General features: G+C 39.1%; 1 protein-coding gene across 1 annotated transcript in view; it reads left to right on the top strand.

The window, feature by feature from the left end:
- Positions 1 to 16,675, top strand: part of znf804a (zinc finger protein 804A) — a 193,184-nt gene that overhangs the window by 124,919 nt on the left and 51,590 nt on the right. The window contains exon 2 of the mRNA XM_060930608.1: positions 12,171 to 12,314. Coding sequence (XP_060786591.1) covers positions 12,171 to 12,314 — 144 coding nt within the window. The remainder of the gene's footprint in view (positions 1 to 12,170; positions 12,315 to 16,675) is intronic.

The following is a 16,675-nucleotide window of genomic DNA, read 5'->3' on the forward strand; positions in this document are numbered from 1 at the left end:
AATTGGTGAAATCACCTGTGTTGAGAGCACAGGCAGAAGGAAAACCTAAGCAGGACTTTTACTTTGTCAATCCAGTTTTTCCACCTCTGGCCATGACCTAAACTCTTATATCCCGGAAATGGCCCGGCGCTAAAGCTCAGTGGAAAGCACTCTCCCTCTGTAATAAGCATAAACATGTCTGAAAGTGATTTCTTTAGTCCATTTATTTATAATTTATATTTATAATAATAAATCAACAGAGCGGGGAAGTTTTTATCAATGGGGTTGAAAAGTGGGCGAGGCCAAAACCCACTTTGCGTATGTAAATGAACCAAGAAACCATCCAATGACAGCAGTATATGCAAATGAGGCGGGTAGTGATCCAATCAGCATGTTTGTGGGAAGAAACTTTCCGAGGCAGTGCTCCGCAGTCTGAGCTGAAAGCTTTTTTTTTTTTTTTTTTACTATTTTGGTCACTGTGACCTTGACTTTGGCCAGATGACCCCCAACATTCTATGGAGGTTCTATGTGAGACCAATGCACATCTATCCTGAACATTTCATAAAGATTTGTCCAGCCTTTTTCCCATAACATCGTTTAAAGCCAACAAACAAACTAACTCACTAACAAACAAAGAAACCCAACCGAAAACAATACCTCGCCTCATGGTGGACTCCATCCTGGGTGAGGTAACAAACAAATCTGTTAGGGAGAAAAACATAAAAAATAAAAAAACATACAATAAGCTGGTTGCGTAAGTGTGCACACCATTAAACTAATACTTTGTTGAAGCACCTTTAGATTTAATTACAGCATTCAGTCTTTCTGGGTCGGAGTCTATCAGCCTGCCACATCTAGACTTGGCAATATTTGCCCACTCTTCCTTGCAAAAGCGCTCCAAACCTGTCAGATTGCGAGGGCGTCTCTTGTGCACAGCCCTCTTCAGGTCACCCCACAGATTTTCAACTGGATTTAGGTCTGGGCTCTGGCTGGGCCATTCCAAAACTTTTTTGGGGTCATTGTCCTGCTGAAAGATGGAATTCCTCTTCATCTTCAGCTTTCTAGCAGACACCTGAAGGTTTGGGGCCAAAATTGACTGGTATTTAGAACTGTTCATAATTCCCTCCACCTTGACTAAAGCCCCTGTTCCAGCTGAAGAAAAACAACCCCAAAACATGATGCTGCCAGCACCATGCTTCACCGTGGCAAAAATACCTTTGTCAGTCCCGCGCGCTGTGGCGCATGCATCTGAAGGTGCGCCTCGGGCTGCACGCATGCCGAGTGAGCTCCAGCATGCGTGCCGTGAACAAGGCACACCTGAACTCAATTAGAGAGCTATGTGTTTGGCTATTTAAGGACTGTGCTGATGTAAATGCGACGCGAAGCATTATGCTACATTAAATATGCATTACCAAGCCTTTCTTCCCTTGTTCTTGTTTTCCTGGTTTCTCGATTCTTGTTCCTGTTTCTATTTCTTGTTCTCGCTTAATCTCTGACATACTGTTTGTGCTTCGACCGACCCTTTGCCTGTTTTCACGTTTTCATGATCTTGCCTGCCATTTTGGACTATTTTCCTTTGTGTGCGTTTTATGCACTTTGTGTATATATTGCACTGTATTAAACTGAACACTTCTGCACATACATCCGCCTCCCTCGCGGACCTGATAACCATTTGGAATTGTGGCCAAAAAGTTCAACCGTGGTTTCATCAGACCATAACACATTTTCCCACATGCTTTTGGGAGAGTTGATGTATTTTTTTTTTCTAAATTTAGCCAGGTCTGGATGTCTTTCTTTGACCCTACCTCATAGTCCAGACATATGGAGAATACAGGAGATTGTTGTCACATGTACAACCCCGATTCCAAAAAAGTTAGGACAAAGCACAAATTGTAAATAAAAACGGAATGCAATGATGTGGAAGTTTCAAAGTTCCATATTTTATTCAGAATAGAATATAGATGACATATCAAATGTTTAAACTGAGGCCCACTTTACACGGGGACAGTCTGAAACAAAAACGCAAAAGTCCGTTGTCGTTCTCACTTTTTTCCGCGTCTACACGACCGTTTTCAAGGAGGAAATCTGCGTCTATACGGTGACGCATAAATGTGTGGAATTCAATTGGATGTGCATGCCAGGCGGCTAGGTGGTGCTGTGAAAGACCTCCGCTATGTCTGCACGCATGCGCAACGTCTTCCGTCTTGTCTGATCTGCACATCTGCGCCGCGAAAACTTTGACTACTCTGGCTATGGTAAGAAAGTAAGTAAAAAAGTAAGAGCGTACTATACCCACCTCTGTTCATTAATGGTATATGTGCAGATTCGGTATAGATGTTCGAAGGACTCCTGGACGTTTATTAAAGCTGCCAGAGCAGCTTGAAGGTCCGTTGGATCGATGTAATCAGACATGCTCTTACTTTTTTACTTACTTTCTTACTTCCCGGGCTGGCATGTACAGTATATGACATATGTATGACGTAAACGCGTACCCGACGTGAGCAGATCCGAGCAGAGTTTCGCGTATTGGGTAGTTTAGACGGATATGCAACAGGGGCTGTTTTTAACTTATCCACTCTGGAAGGCGTTTTCAATTTTTTCCGTTTTTCAGCCTCGGAAACGCCGTCCCCATGTAGACGAAAGGCACTTCTGATAAAATATTTAGTCGTTTTTATCCAACAGCGTCCTCGTGTAAACGGGCCCTGAGAAAATGTATCATTTAAAGAGAAAAATAAGGTGATTTTAAATTTCATGACAACAACACATCTCAAAAAAGTTGGGACAAGGCCATGTTTCCCACTGTGAGACATCCCCTTTTCTCTTTACAACAGTCTGTAAACGTCTGGGGACTGAGGAGACAAGTTGCTCAAGTTTAGGGATAGGAATGTTAACCCATTCTTGTCTAATGTAGGATTCGAGTTGCTCAACTGTCTTCTGTCTTTTTTGTCGTATCTTCCATTTTATGATGTGCCAAATGTTTTCTATGGGTGAAAGATCTGGACTGCAGGCTGGCCAGTTCAGTACCCGGACCCTTCTTCTACGCAGCCATGATGCTGTAATTGATGCAGTATGTGGTTTGGCATTGTCATGTTGGAAAATGCAAGGTCTTCCCTGAAAGAGACGTCGTCTGGATGGGAGCATATGTTGCTCTAGAACCTGGATATACCTTTCAGCATTGATGGTGTCTTTCCAGATGTGTAAGCTGCCCATGCCATACGCACTAATGCAACCCCATACCATCAGAGATGCAGGCTTCTGAACTGAGCGCTGATAACAACTTGGGTCGTCCTTCTCCTCTTTAGTCCGAATGACACGGCGTCCCTGATTTACATAAAGAACTTCAAATTTTGATTCGTCTGACCACAGAACAGTTTTCCACTTTGCCACAGTCCATTTTAAATGAGCCTTGGCCCAGAGAAGACGTCTGCGCTTCTGGATCATGTTTAGATACGGCTTCTTCTTTGAACTATAGAGTTTTAGCTGGCAACGGCGGATGGCACGGTGAATTGTGTTCACAGATAATGTTCTCTGGAAATATTCCTGAGCCCATTTTGTGATTTCCAATACAGAAGCATGCCTGTATGTGATGCAGTGCCGTCTAAGGGCCCGAAGATCACGGGCACCAAGTATGGTTTTCCGGCCTTGACCCTTACGCACAGAGATTCTTCCAGATTCTCTGAATCTTTTGATGATATTATGCACTGTAGATGATGATGTGTTCAAACTCTTTGCAATTTTACACTGTCGAACTCCTTTCTGATATTGCTCCACTATTTGTCGGCGCAGAATTAGGGGGATTGGTGATCCTCTTCCCATTTTTACTTCTGAGAGCCGCTGCCACTCCAAGATGCTCTTTTTATACCCAGTCATGTTAACGACCTATTGCCAATTGACCTAATGAGTTGCAATTTGGTCCTCCAGCTGTTCCTTTTTTGTACCTTTAACTTTTCCAGCCTCTTATTGCCCCTGTCCCAACTTTTTTGAGATGTGTTGCTGTCATGAAATTTCAAATGAGCCAATATTTGGCATGAAATTTCAAAATGTCTCACTTTCGACATTTGATATGTTGTCTATGTTCTATTGTGAATACAATATCAGTTTTTGAGATTTGTAAATTATTGCATTCCGTTTTTATTTACAATTTGTACTTTGTCCCAACTTTTTTGGAATTGGGGTTGTAGTACACAGCCAGTACTTGCCAGAAATTCCTGCAGCTCCTTCAGTGTTGCTGTAGGCCTCTCGGCAGCCTCCCTGACCAGTTTTCATCTTGTCTTTTCATCAATTTTGGAAGGACGTCCAGTTCTCGGTAATGTCACTGTTGTCACATATTTTCTCCACTTCTTGATGACTGTCTTCACTGTGCTCCATGGTATATCTAATGTGGTGGAAATGTTTTTGTCCCCTTCTCCTGACTGATACCTTTCAACAATGAGATCCCTTTGATGCTTTGTAAGCTCTCTGTGAACCCTGGCTTTTGCTGGAGGATGCAACGGAGTAAATGTCTGATTTTATTTGGGGTTAATCAAAGTCATTTTAATTGATGGCAGGTGTGAACCCAAAAAGACTGAATGCTGTAATTAAGTCAAATGGTGCTTCAATAAAGTATTAGTTTAAGGGTGTGCACACTTATGCAACCAGCTTATTGTACATATTTTATTTCCCCCCCCCCCAACAGATTTGTTTGTTTGTTTGTTTGTTTGTTTTTTCAATTGAATTGTACAGGTTATAGGTCACATTAAAGGTGGGAAAAGTTTTTAAATTAATTATCGTGGTCTCATTTTTTTACATCATTTTAATGGGGTGTGTACACTTTTTATATCCACTGTAATACACGTAGGATAAGCAATATGCGAACAATATTGCATGCTATCAAACCAAATGAATGAAACCCACTGGAAGGGAATAGAACATGTTTTTATTCCATCGAAAAAGTGTCCTGTATGTATAATAATGTATTATATTGCATACTGTTCCAACATCTGTTAAATTCCTCAGGGTAAATTTTATGTAAATTCCCATGTGTGTTTCATTTTCTTTTCCTGTATTTCCATGTCAAAATATTCTTTAGTTTGTTTTATTGTGTTTCTTGCATTTGAGACCCTGCTGAGAGACACTATAGGAGCAGATGGAAAGCATCTGAATGTTAATGGAGAACACAGACATCAAACAAGTGTTCGATTTTCGGAAACGATGTTAAAGGCCCTTCCATTAATAGCCGTGCTGGAATGGGGCCATTTATAATCGCATCATTAAAAGCTGCTTTGATAATTTATTATGCTGAAAGTAAATTATTATCCACTCGCAGAGCATCGCTTCAGGAAAGAAACAATCGGAGTAACTGGCAGCAGAGGAGAAAACATTTTTCTCTTTCTTTTTGAGGTGTGGAGGTGCAGACATTTGCAAAAGAAGGAAATTACAGGAAACAAAAAGCGTCTCAGGAGATCTGAGCGAGAGATGTGTGTTATGTGTATATGCTGCTTTTCCATCTCCAGGCTGAACGATGTGTAAATGTGTTCATGTTCAGAGAAGATGGAAAAAGGCATGAGTATAAACATTCCATCAGTGTAACTTTGGTTTATATGCATATTGTTGGTTATATGGAGTGTAAATAGCATCAGTTCATTTGCATAATATCAGTTTAATATGATGATCTTGTCGTGCAGCGCAGAAAGATTGATTCTGATTTAACGAGAGAAAAAAGGTGAAACATATTCATCCCAGCTTTTTTTTTTTGTCTTATTAAAAAATGTGTGTCATTGATTAACTGAGTGGAAGGAGTCTCCAGTGTTAGTATTTTGTAACAGTCAGAGGTAAAAGTGTAACATTAGGTTTTCTGACATCTTCAGGACAGAGGAGTTTATGCTGCTTTGTGGCTTCTTGATTTTAATTTATTTATCTTCGGTTCAGTACTGCCACTCTTACACAGTTTTTATCTTCATTCATCACAATTCTTGTTTTATTATTAATGCACATTCACATGCGCAAAGTATATGTATATTTTATCGTTACATTTTGATCTGTATATTGTATTGTCAGCTTGTTCTTGGGATCTTTTTTTCCCTCTAAATCCTATTTTATGTTGAACAGTGTTTTTTTTTCTTTTCACATGTCTGATACCTTGTTGCTATAACCTAACAAATTCCCAGCTTGGGATCAATAAAGTAAATCAATCAATCAATCAATCAATCAATCTGTGACAAGTAGCATTTTTTCTTTTATTAATTTAAAAAGAAAAAAAACACAGGCTGGTGAGGGAACAACTGTTTATAGCTGCTATGACGTAAGAGAGAATAGGAAGTCGTTTCTCTGACATTCCACAGCATTAATTGTAACTATAAAGAGATAGGAATAATGTTGTGTTGTTCTTTAATAAATAAATAAAAATTGCAATCACTGTTAATTTGCTGTGGTGTAAGAGGAATAAAACACATGTAGATGTGCTGTTATAGGAAAATAATTGACCCCAGAGTGCTAAAAGTAATTCTGCTTAATCACCTCACTGTATCACTCAGTAACTAACACACACACACACACACACACACACACACACACACACTGTCACCCCTTGACCATGTGCTTTATGACGTGATGGATTAAAACGTAATCTCTGTTTAATGCATGAGTTTATGTTTAATGCATTTAATGAGGTTTTTGTTTGTTTGTAATGATTTTGAGCACATTTACCTGATCCAGATCTAATCCTGATACTCAAACCACAGGAAAGGACCAGATGTAAAGCTGCTCTTTGTGTATCTGGTGATTTAAGATTTTGTAAATGTCGATAAATTGTTTGGGGTTTTTTTTGTTTGTTTTTTATCCTGCTTTACTCACTATCATTTCTTTCCTCCAGGAAAATTCTGAGCAGTAAAAGACAATTTACAATAAAATAATAATCAAATAAAAATCTGACTGCAGTCAAAAAGTTTATCAAAGATTTACTGTAAATCAATATTTAATAAAGTATATAAACAGTCAAACTGGGACATCTGAGGCTCTACGAGGTTTTCTGCAACATTATTCTTAAAGATCTCAACACATACATTCATCCAAAATGAATTATACCTGTACATGAAAAAGAAGTGAGAAGTGCATGTACTGGTTATCATCACACACAACACAAATCACACTGTACACGCTGTGTAGCTGTTGAGACAATTCATCTGCTCTGAGACATCGATCTGCGTGTAAATTCACTTTTACTGGATTTTTACAAAAGAATCCGAGACACAGTCACAGATTACAACCTGCAACAGCGTGATTAATGCTCGAGTGTGTTTATAAACACTCCCACATGCAGACATGTCGAGCACAGACGATAAGAGAGGGTGAATAAGACAAAAATGTAAAAGTAAAAATGAAGGTTTTTGATTAAATGTTAATTTAAGCGTTGTGTCTGTGCAAATTTATAATCATGTTCAGATAATCAGCATTAAACTACTTTCACTAAGTGATGAAAGTTTGAATGAGACGCCCTGCTGTATGCTAACGCTAAACACTATAGGCAGGTCACAGCAAGCAGGAGAAACTTTCACTGAGAAGAGTTATGTCTTTTTTGATAAAATAGATGTTAAAACATGAGTGTTTAAATCAGATGCTTCTATATTTATTTACATTCAGTATTTAATGCTTCTGGTGAAATGAGTAACAGCTAATTTAGGAGAATTTTTAAACTAGACAGACCATTATTATTATTATTATTATTATTATTATTATTATTGAAATACTTTTAAACACTACATTAAGGCCTACATTTTGTTTATATTAATGGATGATTTTAAATTTGCTGTCAAAAATCAATCAAATTATCCAATAAAGATTTAATAAAGTTATTTTAAACTAAGAATGAGAATTTGCTATTTTTAATTTCTCTCTCTGTCTCTGTCTCTCTCTTACAGTGAGAAACAGTAATGCTACAAATACCGTAGAATTTTTGGTCAGGAAAGCCATTTTACACACACTATTGTATATTTAACAGTTATTCCACAAAATCGAGTCGTACATGAGCTGATAGCTGACGAGGCGCATAGCACCGAGTTGTCTATAATCCATGTACAATGAGATTGAGTGGAATAAGTGTTTTATTCTATCCACATTCACTGGATTTTGAGAAACAGAGCATTTTTATTTTTATTCTTTTGCAAATTTGATAAATAAAAACTTTATACAAAACGTCCAACAAAATAATTTCCACTTAGAATGTAAACAAACCGGTGAAATGACAGGAGCAGTTTGTGAAAAATGCGATAATAATAATTCTTGAAAAAATAAAAAGATACGTTCTTACCAGGCGGCACGGTGGTGTAGTGGTTAGCGCTGTCGCCTCACAGCAAGAAGGTCCTGGGTTCGAGCCCCGGGGCCGGCGAGGGCCTTTCTGTGTGGAGTTTGCATGTTCTCCCCGTGTCCGCGTGGGTTTCCTCCGGGTGCTCCGGTTTCCCCCACAGTCCAAAGACATGCAGGTTAGGTTAACTGGTGACTCTAAATTGAGCGTAGGTGTGAATGTGAGTGTGAATGGTTGTCTGTGTCTATGTGTCAGCCCTGTGATGACCTGGCGACTTGTCCAGGGTGTACCCCGCCTTTCGCCCGTAGTCAGCTGGGATAGGATCCAGCTCGCCTGCGACCCTGTAGAAGGATAAAGCGGCTAGAGATAATGAGATGAGACGTTCTTACCAACAAATATTTTTATTCCATATTTTGTTTCTTTTTTTTTGTAATTTTTGGGATTTTGTTTTCAAGTCGAGTTTTTATTTCATCCTTGGTTGGTTCAGCAACACGTGCCGCCATTTTGTTTTTCTCTACTCACGGTAAATGAGCTGATATCCTAGTAGTAGAGTAGCCAATCAGAGTGCACAATTGCTCATATCCAGTGAATGTGGATAGAATAATCTATATTATTGTTGTAATGTATATGTATTTGTATATACATTATAAAATGTAATTGTTGGGAATTTATATTTCATTAAAATAAGTCTAAATCTCCAGATATGGTTATTGTAGGAGAAGGCATAAACAAGATTTAAAAAAGACAAACTTCATCAATGGGCATAAAACTTAAAAGCAAATAGAGGGAAAGTATAAAAACAAGAAATGAAGCAGCAGTAAATGAGCAGATTTTTAGCATGTGTTATGAAGGTTCTCAGACTCATACCATCATGGCTGCTGATGATGTTCTTACTTTGTGCTCTGTAATTTTTCTAATTTGACAACATGTTGGCAGTTTAATTTCTCTTTATGTGATTATTACACCCTCATGTGGAGGAGTCAGAATCTGATCAGTGCCATACTGCTCCTGAATTCACCACTCCGGCGCTATGAACCACACTGACTCCCCAGATTTATGATCAGACCCTAGAGAACATGCTTGTCTTTGTTATCTTTAATTTTACAACTCTCAGTCTGTTGGCATTTTTTCCACATTCGGAGCTTAACATTACTCTTGAGGTGTTTATGATAGACTATGGACACCTACTGTGATGGCATGGTCATGTGACATTAACAAATCATTTTTTGCATTTTCGTGGGAGTAAATATTTTCACAAATGCTGTTCATTTGTAAAATAATCTTTCTTTCAAATTAGAGCAGTAAATACATTTGTATACACAAGGCCAGAATACAGCTCATAGCCTGAAAAGAAACTACATCCATGGTCCTGCATCGATAGGACGTGAGATCTATTTTGATGTAAATGCACATTCTTTATTCAGTCAGACATAAACACTGGCAAATCCATGATGAAGGTCAAAAATGTGATCAATACTGGAAAAAAAACTACAACAGCAGCAGTAGGGAAACAAGAAAAAAGAGGAAAAACACAAGCTATCAGAAACAAATGGATAAAACCGCAAAAATTCCATTAAAAAAAGAACACAACTAGTTGATGGGATTTAACTTGATGTCAGGGGTATGGTTAAGGCAAAGAGAGCAGAACAGGAAGTCCCTGCTTCAGAGATAAATATTTTAAAGTGGCAGAAGTTAAAATGCATTTGTGTTAATCTAATGGACAATTACATAAGGCCTTCATGAAAAGACATAAGCATGATAAACATTATTATTCCAGAACACATGAGCTGTTATAAGGACTGCTTTGATATAACGTCCGAGTCAGCTGTAAACAAAGTTACGTATCTTTTCTCTTAAGAGTAAACTGCATTCTTATTTCTGTGTATAGGTGCTTTACGAACAGTTGTGGCAATGTTGCAACAATTTTCATTACAAACTACACTGATCAGCCATAACATTAAAATCACTGACATGTGACAAGAATAATTAACAGTTATTCCATGAAATCGAGTTGTACATGAGCTGATGAGCATTTTTATTTTAAGTTTTTGCAAATTTCATAAATAAAACATATCACTATGGCCAGGTTCTTGCCTGAACTGATAATCACATCATCAGTTTTTCTTTGGCTAATCTGACACAAGGTACACCACCACACTTGCCAGAGAGGTTGGGGGTTAGGTGCCTTGCTCAAGTATGCTGAAGGCCTTTGCATGCTCTTGCGACAAGGCTTTCGCAGATAGCTTTTCGCAGACAGTTGTAATTTATCGTTGAGCGGCGAGTAATAGGCGTGCGTGATGTTATTCACCGCCACAACGCAAGGGGGCGCGAAGTCGCTAGGAGTAGTTGGTGGGTGTGGTTAGTGGAGTGTTTATCCTCCAGTTACTTATAATGACTAGAACTTTTTTTTTTTTAATGACTAGAACTGGAGTCGTATAGATGTACGTACTTCCTCACTTCCTCGATCAACCGCTCTTCATGCTGCTCCATCTTCGCTCGTGTTTTTAAAAATGCCGGTCGTGAAAACAAACCAAACCGGGAAAGTAGGGAAGCGGAAGTGCGTGTACAGCGGATGTAGAGTGGACCAATCAAAGCCCTCTTGTCTGCGACGCTGTCTGCGAGGCTTCTGTGGTGGTCACAATTTTTGGGAGGTGCGCACAGAGCGTCTACGAAGGGGGGGGGCTACGCAGACACTGTCTGCGATACTATCTGCGAGGAATGGGTTGTCAGCATAAATTGGCCTTGAGCCAATCCTGCTAGTTCAGAGAACTGAACCAGTGACCTTTTGGTCCCAAAAGTTGTTTCTCTAACCATTAGGGCATGGCTTCCCCCAAATAAAAGCTTTGTATAAATGCAAACTTTATACAAAATGTCCGACAGTATCATTCCCGCTTAGAATGTAAACAAACTGGCGAAATGACAGAAGCAATTTGTGAAAAATGAAATAATAATAATTATTATTATTATTGAAAAATAAACATATGTTCTTACCATCAAATACTTTTATTCCATATTTTGTTGCTTTTTTTGTATTTTTGTGGTTTTCTTCTTCTTTTGGGTTTTTTTTTGGTGGTTGGCAAACCAACTTAAAGGTGCATTACTGCCACCAACTGGGCTGGAGTGTGGAACAGGAGATATTGGGGGGAGGGGGGATGACACTATATTCTTTTTGCTATTTCTGTTTCTTTTAAATACTTGATAATTTTTGGGGTTTTGTTTTTGAGTAGAGTTTTTATTTCATCCTCGGTTGGTTCAGCAACACGCTCCACCATTTTGTTTTTCTCTACTCATGGTATATGAGCTGATAGCCTAGTAGTAGAGTAGCCAATCAGAGTGCACGATTGCTCATATCCAGTGAATGTGGATAGAATAGGATTGATTATCTCATTACAATGGCACCTGTTGAAGGGTGGGATATATTAGGCAGCAAGAGAACAGTCAGTTCTTGAAGTTGATGTGTTGGAAGCAGGGAAAATGGGCAAGTGTAAGGATCTGAGTGACTTTGATAAGGAACAAATTGTGATGTGAGATGACTGGGTCTGAACATCTCTAAAATGGCACATCTTGTGGGGTGTTCCCGGTATGCAGTGGTTAGTACTGAACAAAAGTGGTCCAAAGAAGGACAACCGGTGAACTGGCGACAGGGTCACAGGTGTCAAAGGCTCAATGATTCACATGGGGTGTGAAGGCTAGCCCATATGGTCCAATCCCACAGAAGAGCTATTGGAGCACAAACTGCTGAAAAAGTTAATGCTGGATAAAACAGAAAGGTGTTTTCATGATGCTGTTGCCTCCTGGACCATTTCTGAACATTTATGCTTAGTGTATTGTAGGACTTGTTAGTGTTATGCAACCTTATGAACTGTGTGTGTGTGTGTGTGTGTGTGTGTGTGTGTGTGTGTGTGTGTTTCAGGATTATGCGGAAAAGGAGAAAACTTTAGCCAAAGCTCTGGAGGACCTGAAGGCTAATTTCTACTGCCAGCTGTGTGATAAACAATACTACAAACATCAGGAGTTTGACAATCACATTAACTCATACGACCATGCACACAAACAGGTAACACAACACACACCAAATTCCTGATTCCAGAAGATTCTCACTGATCCTTAACACGCCTACACACACTCAACCATCTCCTCAGTCCTCCTACACACTCCGCTCCTCTGACATTCCTCCTCTCTGATCTGCATTCGTCTGAATTTTATTATTATTTATACTTTATAAATCTTCCTCAAATGTCAAATATAAATGTTCAGCTGTTTCTGGGTTAAATTTGCCATCTTTATTTTTTTTTTAAACAAACATACCAAAGACCTATCCTTTCCACACCAAAACCCAGAATATTACTGAATATTTTCAAGTTTTTGTTACATACTCTGTTTTTTGTTTTGTTTAATATAAGTTTAGTTTTTAATTTTATGTCCTCAAGTTTCACTTCTATATCATGGAATGTTTATTTTATGTTCTCAAATTTTCAGTGTATGTTTTCAAATCTTAGTGTCATGGTTGCTCCGAATACAGTGCAGGACTACGACTCCCATCATCCAGTGCACGTCACATGATCACAGCACTCATGTCACATGACTACTGTTTGCACCTGATTCACATTTATGTTAATTCACACATGGTAGCTGTGTCCGAAATCTCTCACTCGTTCACTACTCCCTACTCACTATATAGAGAATTACTATATAGAGGACTATATAGTGAGTTCATTAGTAAAATGTAAAAACACTTTCGGACACTACTCCGCCGCGCCGTTATTTACGTCATTACTGTCGTAATTTACATTACAATTAAAACGTGCCAGATCAGTCGGCTGGTAAGTTTCAAAATAATAAATACATGCATGCATTTTTGTGATAAATCCATATTATACTGAGCGTATTTCCCACATTAATAAATACAAAGTACTTTGTATCTGCTGCATTTTTCAGTTCTTTTAAATCAAGGCTGAATACTTTCTTCTTTGCTGCTGCCTTTTATTAAATCAAATTTGAGGCTTTTGATTAATTCCTTGCTCTGCACTGTAACTTTTATTCTTTTATATTAGCTTTCTTATTCTATTTTAGCTTATTTTCTATTCTCTTACTATTTTTAATTGTACTTGAATTAGACTTTTTTTTTTAAACGTGACACATGCAATATATATATATATATATATATATATATATATATATATATACATAGATAGATAGATAGATAGATAGATAGATAGATAGATAGATAGATAGATATTTATTCTCTCATTGCTGCACTGGGTGCTCCTCTCTGTCGTCTGCCATTTTTCCTTCAGCGCGACCACAATGCATGATGGGATATATTGCTTGGTTAGTGACCATCAGCTGTACACTACTGTCCATGATGCATTGTGGAATACTATGAGTCCACTATATAGGGTGTAATAGTTCTCACTATACATTCGGACAGCACTAGAAAATGGCAAACTCATTATATAGTCCACTATACAGTGAGTAGTGAGTGATTTTTGACACAGCGTCTGTCTAGCATTTGTCGTTTATCTGTCACTTTCAGTTATCATTGTAGCCAAATTCATGTCATGTTAATGTTGCTGCCTTGCTTCACTGATCTTCATTTTATTTTTGAGTATTTGTGTTACGTGTGTTTTCACTCATAATAAACTAAATCTGCACTTGTGCCCACCCCCTCTACAATTTTGTGACAGTTTTACATCATTTTTTTTTGTTTTAAAATTTTGATTCACGTTCTTAAAAGTACATATTATCACTTATTATGTTCTCATGGGGTTTTTTTGTTATTGTTGTTCTCATGTTTTTATTTTATGCTCTCTTGAGTTTCACATTCTCAGCTTTTGCTATATGTTTTCAAATTTTCATCTAACATTCTCACATTATTGTTTTAAGGTCTCATATTCTTGTTTGATGTTCTCAAAGATTTTGTTTTATGGTCTCAGGTTGTTGTATTTATCTTCTCAAGTTTTATTCAATATTTTCCAGTTTTTGTTTTATATTATAGTTTTTCCTCCTCATTAAAGACATATATTTGAGATAAATACAATGAAAAACAGACTATTTGATATTTCTGCTAGGCAGGAGGAGAACTGAGAGACAGGAAAGCATTAAAGTGAATAACGGTGAGATCTATCCACACTCTCACAGAACATACCCTTTAACATCACTAAATTATATTTGACCTGATGTTCACTTCCCCCTTACCCGAGTGCCCTTGCCACAGTGAAAACAATCACTGTCACTTTCTCAAATAGAAAAGGTTACAGTGCCGCTGAACCACACAATAGAGAGACACAGCCTGAACTGAATACTGAACATCACACTCTATTTTTATCCAGAACTGTTACTATCTTAAAACACCACAGTATTAAAACCAAGCTTGCATACTCACACTGGGTTGTCTTACTGCCAAAACTATATATCACTCACTATCCGTTTTGAGTCAGTTGACACATCAGACATGTGTATGACTAGCAGTCTTCAGCAGAGCTCTCCATTCAGCATGGTCTTGAGTTGCCTCCTCTGCAATATTCCATAGCTTCAAGTCAGCACAGACAGATTCTTTCCAGCTTTTTCGAGGTCAGCCATGGTTGTTCACTCCTTCAACTTCCAAAGTAGTACATCTGTTGATCCAAGAATTACTGCATTGGATGTGTCCAAACCAGTGGAGACAATTGCATCTGAGGACAGTGTCAAGGCGATGGAGGTTCAGCATCCGCAAAAGAGAAGACGTGCTAATTCGTGTTCCTCTTTTGACATTGCACATCCATAAAAGCATGGCTCTTTCATTATGCTCAAGCCGTTTTTGGTTATCTCTTCGGAGTGCCCAATATTCAGAACCGTATAACATGGTGCTACGCACACAACTGCTGTATAGTTGACCACAGGTATGAAGTGAGACAGCTTTGCAGATTAACAATGGCAGCAGCTCTCTAAACTTTCCCCAAGCCCAATGAGTTCTAAAAATTGTTGCCAGTTCACAACCATCTGCTGGGCAGATACCATCACCAAGGTATATGAAGCTATCGACGACCTCTAGTTTGCTACCTTCCAACATTACCTCACTGCATGGTCTTGCATCAATCAGCCGAGCTCCTCCGAGACAACGCTGATACTTGTAATCTGGGTTTTCAACTAACCTCCCCTGCACACCAGAACATCTTGTCTCATCACATCTCATTATCTCTAGCTGCTTTATCCTGTTCTACAGGGTCACAGGCAAGCTGGAGCCTATCCCAGCTGACTACGGGTGAAAGGCGGGGTTCACCCTGGACAAGTCGCCAGGTCATCACAGGGCTGACACATAGACACAGACAACCATTCACACCTACGGTCAATTTAAAGTCACCAGTTAACCTAACCTGCATGTCTTTGGACTATGGGGGAAACCGGAGCACCCAGAGGAAACCCACACGGACACGGGGAGAACATGCAAACTCCACACAGAAAGGCACTTGTCGGCCACGGGGCTCGAACCCGGACCTTCTTGCTGTGAGGCGACAGTGCTAACCACTACACCACCATGCTGCCCAGAACATCTTGTGTACCCACATTTTGCAACCACTACAGAAAATTGAATTCTGGTCAACCCCTTTTCTGCACACACCACAAGGGTATTTTCCAGAGATTCACAGTGTGTTTAGGTCATTACCAGACATCATGACTTTGGTCTTCCCCATGTTGACTTTCAGGCCCTTTTCCTCAAGACCAACCTTCCAGTGGTTCAGCTTCTCAAGTAGTTCATCCAAGGATTCTGCGATTATGACCAGGTCATCCGCATAAAGCATCTCCCAAGGACAACCAACCCGAAACTCTCTTGATAAGACCTCTAACACAATTATAAACAACAGGAGGCTCAAAACAGATCCTTGATGGACCCCAGCCTTCACCTCGAACTCTTCACTGAGTGAGTTGTTGACCCGCACCCGACTCTTTGCATCACTGTACATGGCTTGTACCAGTTTGACAATCCATTCAGGCACCCCAACCACCCGCATTGCCCACCACAGCACTCTTCGGGGAACCCTATCAAATGCCTTTTCCAAATGTTTTTGCTTGGCCAAATACTTTTCTTGTAGCTGTCTGAGTATAAAAATAGCATCAGTGGTACCTTGTCCTGGGCAAAACCCAAACTGCATTTCATCAATGTTGACATAACCTCTGATGATTTTCTCCACCACTCTCTGTGATCTTAAAGGAGATACGCAGAGCCTTTATTTTTAAATACATTTCTGAGTGGATAGTATCTCCATCCTTATCTCTTGTATGCTGCATAAATGGGAATTTAAAAAATATGTTTTTGAGAGTTAAAATTGACCGCAAAGTTGGCATTCGAGCTGCTCTGCTGAGCCAGCCAGCCCTGAGTGCGTGACGTCACAGCAGGAACCGGTTTTAAGGCCAAGGCCTTTTACAGCTATAGACCAA

The sequence above is a fragment of the Neoarius graeffei genome, chromosome 9, assembly GCF_027579695.1.
Source record: "Neoarius graeffei isolate fNeoGra1 chromosome 9, fNeoGra1.pri, whole genome shotgun sequence".
Taxonomy (NCBI): Eukaryota; Metazoa; Chordata; class Actinopteri; order Siluriformes; family Ariidae; genus Neoarius; species Neoarius graeffei.